Consider the following 9,268-nt stretch of genomic DNA (forward strand, 5'->3'; position numbering starts at 1 on the left):
CAGCTGGCTTCCTCTTAATGACAGAGAGAGAGACACCATGGCCAGAGAGAGAGTAACAGCCGCCCGGGCCCTTTGCATGAGGGGATATCTGCTCACAGGTACAGGCACTTACATTACTCCTCTATGTGCTCTCTATACAATATATAGGGGCAATGGAACCCCAACTGTCATTTATAAGAGGAGTTCTGGGACCTTATGAAACCACAGACTGAGCACTGGCACAAATCTACCTGCAGTTGCTATGCTTTCTCCATAGTTACACCACTGATTATATTTTACAATAAGCGATACTATGTCATAATGTATGTCCCACCTTGTGCTGGGGTCTCCTGAATTAATTTAATTTCTTTCTCTTTCAGCTCTCTTCAGTGTCTGGATAAATCTGATCTATGGAATCAATATTCAGCTGATTCCTAAAAATCCAGTGGTCAATCAGTCTGTCACCCTCAGAGTCAGTGGGGTCAGCGGGGCCATTCTCTCTTTCTCCTGGTATGGAGGTTTATCAGATGACGACAATATGTTCCTAATATTAACCTACAATTTATCTTCTTACCCTGTGGAGAAACGAGGGCCACTGTACATTCCAGGGGCCAGGGGCCTTCCAGATGGATCATTAAAGATCTCAAAACTTTCTACTGCATATAGAGGAATTTTCACAGTGGGAATACAAGCAGAAAGTTTCCCAACCAAAGGAAGTATTTACCTACCTGTATTTGGTAAGTGTTTGGTTCTCTGCAGCCCCAGTGACTTGCAGGAATAAGCAACCGGAGGCATTTGCTGTTTGCTTAGAATTTGTATTATCTATATGGAATGCAAACTGAATTTCCTATGCAGAATATGAATTTGTTTGATTCAAACCTTTAGTAATAATAATCCCTAGAGATGTTGAAAACATTTGTAACACTTGTTTGGCTTATAAATGGCAAAACCCCGGCTAGTGATAAGTATAGAGCATGTGTTACATGCGACCTTAATGCACAGGAGTGGGCCTCCGCTATATGGGAGGTACTAATGGAGCTGAGGGGGTAGTTGAACTACAACTAGATAGAGCTTGTGTGGTGCAGATAGAATAATGGACGCCAGAAAGGTTCTTCTGATGAACTATAGTACCATTTTATTGGACAAGGCACAACTTAATAGTGCAGCAGGGATTATACTCACAGACACAGCAGTATAGGAGTTGGTCACAATGGAATATAGCAGAGGTGACACTGAAGGAACAGAATATCCCACTTGGAGGATGCACAGAGGATTAGCTGATACCTGAGATGAAGCCCTTTCAGAAGGGAGTGTTCCGGCTGACTGTGGTCCAGGGGAGAGCTCCAAACACTGGTACCTGGCGTCTAATAAACCGGTCCCTAAAGAACGACAACAGAGCCGGGGTAGGCTAAACCCTTTTACAACTCCTGGTTGGGGCTATTAACTGCCCTTGCTAAATAGACTAACTGTACTCACCACTTCTAGAGGATGCTATTAATAGTACTGACTGTTCTGGCTTTACCTCGTTCACGGGGCCCTGTCCCCGACTTAATATAAAGATGGTTCTCTTTACTGGGGCCTTATGCCTCCAGGCTCAATGACGTGAAGCCTGAGACAACAGCAGCCAGAGAGGAAGACACTTCCTTGTGCAAGACACTATATAGTCTGCCAAGGGGAGTGGTCAACCTGAGCTAAACCTATTAGGAGCAGCTTCTGTAATCTGAGTGTAGAGGGCTCTGCCCTATAACAGCACAGATAAGGAAAAGATAAGGGATAACACCATAGGGAGCTTAACCCTATGGGTCCCTACACATTGCAGTGGTAATTTAAGGTTTCACCTCTAGTGATGAGCGAATATGTTCCGTTTTTGCTTCGCCATAAACTGTGGTGCTAAGGGAGGTCCATTTGGCAGACAGGGAGACTTAGAGTTATATGTATTTAGAGAGAGAACTACTGTATATAAGGAAATTAGTTGGTCCCAAACTTAAAATTTCCTGGAAGAAGCTTTAAAGGAACAGTTCAGTGTAAAAATGAAACTGGGTAAAATAGACTGTGCAAAATAAAAAATATCTGTAATATAGTTAGTTAGGCAAAAATGTAATCTATAAAGGCTGGAGTGGGCAGATGTCTAACATAATAGCCAGAACACTGCTTTCTGCTTTCAGCTCTTTAACCTCTTAGTTAGTCAGTGACTTTAGGGGGGGCATATGGGACATAACTGTTCAGTTCATGTCCCAATGTCACCGATTGGTTACTGACTGCTAACAGCTTAGAGAGCTGTAAAGCAGGAAGTAGTGTTCTGCCCATTCTGTTAGACATGTGCCCACTCCAGCCTTTTTGGCTAACTATATTGAAAACATTTTTGATTTTGCATAGTCTATCCATAGGTGGATTTTCAATAAGGCTAGGGCAAGCTAAGCCCCCCAAACCTGCTTGACACCTTAAGAGCACAGCTTTCTTGACAGACAGTAAAATGACCAATCAAGGCACAGATGCAGGCACTGCAGAAATGAAGACTGATAAGAGGGATCTGCAGGCTGTAAACTTTACCTAAGAACCTCACCAACTCTGAACTTTTGCTGCAGATTTCATCCCACAGGTACTTTACTTTAAATATTCTAAACGCCGAATCACTAGTACCCAGTGCCTTTCTCACTATAAAAACAAACACATTTAAGATAACTGATCCCAAACACAAATGGATGGAGAACCCCTCAAAGAAGTGCATGTATGAATACGTTTACATCCTAAGCATTTTAGGGTGAAAAAAAAGCCCTCCCACTCGCACTTTGGCGAAGTATCCCTGGGAGCCAGTGGGAACCGCAAGAGGTAGTTGGGAGGTTCATTTTTTATGCCAGCAAAGAATCCACTAAGGCTCACATAGACTGATTTAAAGTTTATGTATGGCCCATCTTTAGCCTTCCAAAACAAAAAAGTCACCCTCCGCATATGAGTCTATCAGTTTCCTTTTTACACTGAACTGTGTAACAATTGTAGTACTTTCAAGGAAGCTTATATGGGAAAATCGCTGGCAGGCAACATATTGGTAAACCTCCTCCATCTTTGTACACCTCCCCCAGAGCAAAGTGACAGCACGATTGTTTCAAAAGTCCTCACAATACCAAATACCCAAACTGATTATATGATAAATTTCAATGCATCAGGCGGCATCACAAAGTGCTAATTATAGCTGCCATAGTGATAAGTGTATAATTTAAAAGTTATTCTGTATTATTCTGACCACTGAATATACAGTATTGTACTTTATTTATTCCATTCATTTCTCTGTCTCTAATGTTCATGTCTAATACCTTGTAACTGTTACTGTGTTGTTGTTGTTTCACCTACAGAACTACTGACTAAACCAGTGATCAGCATAGCCAGCGGGCAGCCAGAGGAATATAAAGAAGTCACCCTTCTATGTTCTTTCAGGTCAGACACAGCAAGAGTCTTTTGGAGCAGACTTGATGGCATCATTCCTTCTGGAGTTATATATAGAGCAAACAGTAGAACTATGACTATTCCCAGGTTCTCACAATCAGATGCTGGGCAGTACCAGTGTGAAGCAGAGAATCCAATCAGCAAGAATATAAGTGAGCCCTACACACTGTCCCTATACTGTAAGTAACAGTTCATTGTGATTCCTATACACATACCTACAGTAACTATACACATACATACAATAACTACATACACACTGATTCCAGTACAATGATCAATAAGAATAGTAAGAATGTCCATTTAGGTAATGGGAATGGATGGCTTCTCTTCTACAATCAAGTTGGAAAGAGTTCATCTGCATCAGAAGTTAAAGAAGTGGTTTCTCTATTGGTCAGATTGATGGATACATTAATAATGATAAATTGTGTGCGGAGTATAAAGTCTGTATTGTGTTTTATTGATTGTATTTGGGAGAAATATATCATTATGCTTGTGCGATGACTATTTAAGGTTATATTTTCTCATAAGCATAAAATCGCAAGTTTACCTTGTTTGGGGAAACTTCATATGCAGTCTTCTTTAGAGGTCTGGTCACTAAGGGTTAGGGTGCTTGAAATTTAAGGCTGGTGGAGGAGTTAATACTAGTTCATTAGTTAATTGTAAACATTAATAAGAAAAGTTTTTGAAAGAGAAACAAAATCACTGGTTTCTTTGGTTATAAAAATTAGGAGAAATGTATTGAATTGTGGTGATAGCAAGAAAAAGGTGTGCGGAAAGACCTGACATAAGCTAAGGAGATAAAGTAGAAAGCAAAGTTGTGGTAGAAACATCAATAGCAGAAGAAACTTGAGCAGCTGGTGGTCAGGCTGTAATAAATTAATGTTCATTCTTTTTTGTGGAGTAATTTTGTTTTTAATAATACAGAATAATGTAAGAAACATGCTCCTATGTTCATCCCAAGCACTGACATCCTTTAACATTTAGCACTCATGCCCAGGATACTGAAGGGAAATTAATCTTTCAACTAAAGCATTCAGGAAAGCTTTAAAGGAGAAGGAAAAGGCAGGGGCGATTCTGGACATATCGCCGCCTGAGGCGGCTCCGGAAATTCGGCTCTTAAAGTTACCAGGAGCGGCTTTTTGCCGCCCCTGGTAACTGGGGCGCTTCTGCCACCTGAGGCGAGTTTCTCAACTTGCCTAATGGCAGAAGCGCCCCTGGGAAAAGGTAAAGGAGAAGGAAAGGTAAAAACTAAGTAAGCTTTATCAGAAAGGTCTATGTAAATACAGCCATAAGCACTCACAGGAAAGCTGCACTGAGTTGTCTATCAAAAGGATTCCTTGTTTCCTTTTTTTAAACATGTTCTTAGGGTAAATAAAAATCCTTAATTCCGAGGGCCAGAGTCTGTGCAGTTCTCTCCTGTCTCCTGTTCCCCCCTCCCACAAGAATGCTAAGAACTCCCTCCCCCTTCCTTAGGAATGTATAATCTGAGCTATAAGGGCTAGAGGAAGCTATAAAGACCAAGCTAAAATGGTTGCTGCAATCCTAAGCAAAAAAAAGAAAGCTTCTAGGGCTGTTTACTCGGGTATGATAAAGCTTTATGCAGAATAAATATAGTGTTCCAGGTGGCATTAATGTGGTGAATCTATTGGCAGTAAAATGCCTTTCCTTCTCCTTTAACTACTAACCCTTCAACCCCTTGGGGAAATCGTAGCCCATATCCACAACAGTTAAACCATTTAGATGAAGCATTAACTTACAGATTAAGAGAGAGTAGTGCAGTATGGGCTACTATTCAAGTAATAGAAAAATATTGTTTAGGGTTTCCTTAGAAGGTTTTATCATGCCAAAGACTAATCAAAGATGCTATCATAATGGGAATCAGTAAGAAAATGCACATTTTCCATTAAGTCTAGTGTAGCTTTTCTCAGCGGGGCTGTTCCTTTGGTTGAATAATGCCACCCTATAAACCAGGAGTCTTACAAATAAGCATAAGTCTGCTTACAGGGATTATAGTTACATAGTTGTATATTTAACTATTTTTGTGATATTTCTCAACATATTGCAAGAAAACATTATTGACCCAATTGCCCTATTTTGTGGTTGATTTCACAGATAATAGACCTCAATCAAACAACTGTACAGCCATTACAGTCACCATCATCTGTGGGTCCATCTTGGGGACTGTATTCATCATCTGTGCAACGTTCCTACTGTACAAAAAATATGTGACGGGAATAAACAGAGTGGAAGTAACAGCAGGTTGGACATTATAGGGATCTCCGCTACCTATGAGGGGCTAAGTCCTTCCATAGTAAGAGGGAGAGTATAGGGAGAGTAGCAGAGAAAAGAGAATCTCCTACACTATGGGGAGTTAGGTTAAGATTAAGGTTGTTTCTGGCATCACAGGCAGAAAAGGTTGGAAGAAAACCTTTATTTCAGATATACAGAGAATGAGAGACATGTATTCCAGCAGGTAGTGATGAGTGAATGTTTTTGGCAGGCATGGATTTACTTTGAAAAAATTGTGGTCATGTCAAAAAAGTTGCGATCACATGAAATACCTGGTGGTCATGTAAAAAACATCATGTAAAAAAAGTCATGCAATAGCCATGTTTTGCGAATTTTTTAGCAGTTTCACAAAGTTTTCGGAGAAGCGAAATGGGACAGATTAGCTCATCACTAGCAGCAGGGACTTGGAGGAGGGGTGACATCAACCAGTTACAACTATCAAAACAGTTGGTTTCCAGTTAGCGAGATAATTATTTTACCCATTATTTTAGGTAGGTAGCTGAATAGCATGGTTCTACACTTGCCCTCCCTAGCTTGGTGTTTTTGTTTTTTTTTCATTTATTGATTTGCTAGTAGTGCATGTAGCCTATGAGTGCTGAATTCCACTAGTTATTTGCCAGTTAGTTTGGGGTTTCAGATAAAATACTTAGGGGTGTATTTAATAACATTTGGAGACACAAATCACTGGTGATGTTGCCAATAGCAACCAATCAGCAATTAGATTTGCACGTTCACCTACAAGTTAGAAAACAAAAGCAAAAAACTGATTGGTTGCTATGGGCAACATAATTGATGATATTTGTCTCCTTAAGTCTGCCAGGGGGGCTTGATCAGATCTAAGGGTATCCTTGTATGATGGGTTGGGTGACTTGATTTGGACAGAGTTCAGGTAAAACTACTGCTAAAAGCCATGGTGGGGCCCAGGTAAATGGCTATGTGGCTCTATAGCAGGCAGCTAGTAGAGTTATTACTTCTGAGTATATCCTCTGGACCATGAATGCATACAGGATCCTAGGAAATTACTAGCCAATCATAGAATAAAGCAAGCATCTGGTTAATTGCTGAAATTATATCAATTTTTCTGTACTAAGTATTTTAATCCATCATTTAGGACAATCAGTTGATAGAGGGATGGACCCATCTCAAATATATGATAACATTCCCAATACTGCAGGGGTAAGTAATCAATGTACAGGCAAGTATCCCTGTAGTACCTAGTACTATGTATAATTGTCCTGAATCTATACCATTGACCCAAGACAGATTACATATAGAAATATTTATACTATAACTCTAACACACAGATTTAAAGTAGGAATAATTGGAGAGCGGGACTGGTCAGGACAATACGTTTTGTGAAATGTCTTCCAAAACAGAATGCCTCTTTAGTATTTCACTGGCAGTGGAACCTTTCAGAATAACAGTTTCAAGTTTTCAATGCATAACTAAAAGTCACTTTCTTTTCAATTCTTATTTCTATATTTTAGGTTCAGTTTGCAAAAAAGGAATCTGAATACACAGTAAGTTACCTGTAACTCTATGGGAAGTTACACACCCTGGTTAAATTAAATTGCCATGTTTTTCCAAGGTCCGAAGGACCTTGGAAAAAAAACCCAGTGGGCCCCAGCCCTCATGTCCCTGGTCACCTTTCTGACTTAAACATGCTCCCCTTTCACCTCCCCTCTAGATCTCTGCTGCATCTGAAATTGCAAGGTATGCACAATTGGGTGGGGGGGGGGGCTGTGGAGTTGCGTATTCTTTGGAGGACTTGGCGGTGACCTCACGACTAGGGCGGGGTGCTGAGGTTGCAGCCCTGGACCTCCCAGTCCAACTCTCAGGAAAAAAGACTCTGGCAAGCACCTTGCCCACATCTTATTCCATTCTCAGGCATTCCCTGGCTAGGATGGGGGCATTTTCAGTAGAGTAAATTTAATGTCAGATTATGCCTGGGAAAGATTAGTAAAATTGTAGCATGGCAGTCAGTTTTTTCCTGGAACCAGAGCATTTTTTCCTAAAAGGAGCACCAACCAAGGGAAAAACATACTGGGTAATACACAGAATACTGGTGGAGGAGATACCTCTTTTATAGCCAAAACCCAAAGCATAGAGAGCAGAGAGAAGGGTAGATCATGAGGATAGTGTCCTTTGCACCTGCTTATTAACTCAAATGGATTAAAACCTTAGTAGACATATAAGCAAAAGGTATAGCAGCTTTCTATTCAAATATGAGAAGCACGTGAGTTCAGGTGCATGGAACTGCATTTGTTCTGCGCTTGTTCATCTGGAACAGTGAACTGCCGCTTCATTCATTCATTCTTTTTTTTTTTTTTTGAAGGTTTTTATTTTGCATTTTCAAACAAACAAAAATAAACAAAGGAAAAACAGATAAAATAAAGTAAATTGGCACTTACATCATCATTAAGTACAATCATTTGCGTTATATACTTAGTGACAGTTTTGAGATAAAACTCCATGTGGTATCAACTTGTCAAGGTACACCAGGGGTTATGTGTGGATTAATCGGCCGGTAAAGATACTGTATACTGGGTTTGGCATCTAGCCAGGGTTTTTCTAATTCATTCTTACCAGTCCTATCTTTTACTTAATGATAGAAACTAAATTAAAAAAGACAAATATAAATAATTTATAAAAAAATATTTATTTCTCTTTTAGGGACTGCAGCACCCAACTCAGAATACATACAACGAGATGAAACGATAATGTGATACAGAGAATGCACATGTACTACTGGTGTGGGGAAAATGTGTATCTATGTTTATAGGCAGTCTGAGATGTACTCTATGTAATATAGGAAATGCTGCTGGCTGAATGATGTACAGTAGAAGGGGAGCAGATTGGATTAAGACTTAAAGAAGCAACACGTTACAAACATTACAAATATTTGTGTATATTAAATAACTCCATTAATAAAACCCTATACAAACAAGGGGGTGAGCATTTGTTACACTGTAAATCAGTAAGCAGTAACCATTTCCAACAGAACAGACACTTCCAGCATTCAATTCCACCAATATTAAGGGGCAAGTAAAGGCTGGTATAAAAGTTAAGTAAATATACAAAAAGTGCTGCTGACCACTTTTGCAATTTTTCATAATTAACTATTTTGATTACATGATGATCTTTTTCTTTGTTACTTGGTCTACAGAGGCCCAGCTGCATAGAAAGTCTTCTTCCCTGCTCAGTCAGTTCACTGTACTTTGAAAGCAGTTGAGTAGTTGTGTTTTCTTCCAGTTAAAGTCTGGCAAAAGCAGGTTCCCCATAACTTTTCAGGATGCTTTTCCCAAGTACTTCTGAACTTTACTTTTTTAATTCAAGCTATTAAGCTGTTTATTAACTACTAATACAATGAATAGTGTAACAGTGTCACCTTCTAGTCAGTTCCTGTAACTGTACCGTAAGGGAGAGATGCATTCAGAAGAGAGAAATGTTCTGATGTTGCTTTGCTCAGATAAAAAAAACATCTGAAGTTATGGCTAATTTTAGTTTCTTCACACCCCATGTGCAAAAGTTAAACACAGACACTTATAACAACTGGCAC

The 9,268-nt window shown here is 39.7% G+C and overlaps 1 protein-coding gene across 1 annotated transcript; it reads left to right on the plus strand.

The window, feature by feature from the left end:
* Positions 1 to 8,656, plus strand: ceacam19lm (carcinoembryonic antigen-related cell adhesion molecule 19 like gene M). The gene is made up of 7 exons (XM_031906702.1): positions 1 to 98; positions 360 to 716; positions 3,330 to 3,599; positions 5,533 to 5,679; positions 6,821 to 6,885; positions 7,197 to 7,229; positions 8,383 to 8,656. Exons 1-7 carry the CDS (start codon positions 38 to 40, stop codon positions 8,428 to 8,430), a joined length of 981 nt encoding a protein of 326 aa, XP_031762562.1. The 5' UTR covers positions 1 to 37; the 3' UTR covers positions 8,431 to 8,656.
* Positions 8,657 to 9,268: the final 612 nt, after the last annotated feature.

This window comes from Xenopus tropicalis, chromosome 7 (assembly GCF_000004195.4).
Source record: "Xenopus tropicalis strain Nigerian chromosome 7, UCB_Xtro_10.0, whole genome shotgun sequence".
Lineage (NCBI taxonomy): Eukaryota > Metazoa > Chordata > Amphibia > Anura > Pipidae > Xenopus > Xenopus tropicalis.

Coding starts and splice junctions, on each gene's coding strand:
- ceacam19lm (XM_031906702.1), top strand. CDS start 38: ATGGCCAGAGAGAGAGTAACAGCCGCCCGGGCCCTTTGCATGAGGGGA. Junction 99..359: donor GAGGGGATATCTGCTCACAG/GTACAGGCACTT, acceptor TTTCTCTTTCAG/CTCTCTTCAGTGTCTGGATA. Junction 3,600..5,532: donor CTACACACTGTCCCTATACT/GTAAGTAACAGT, acceptor TTGATTTCACAG/ATAATAGACCTCAATCAAAC.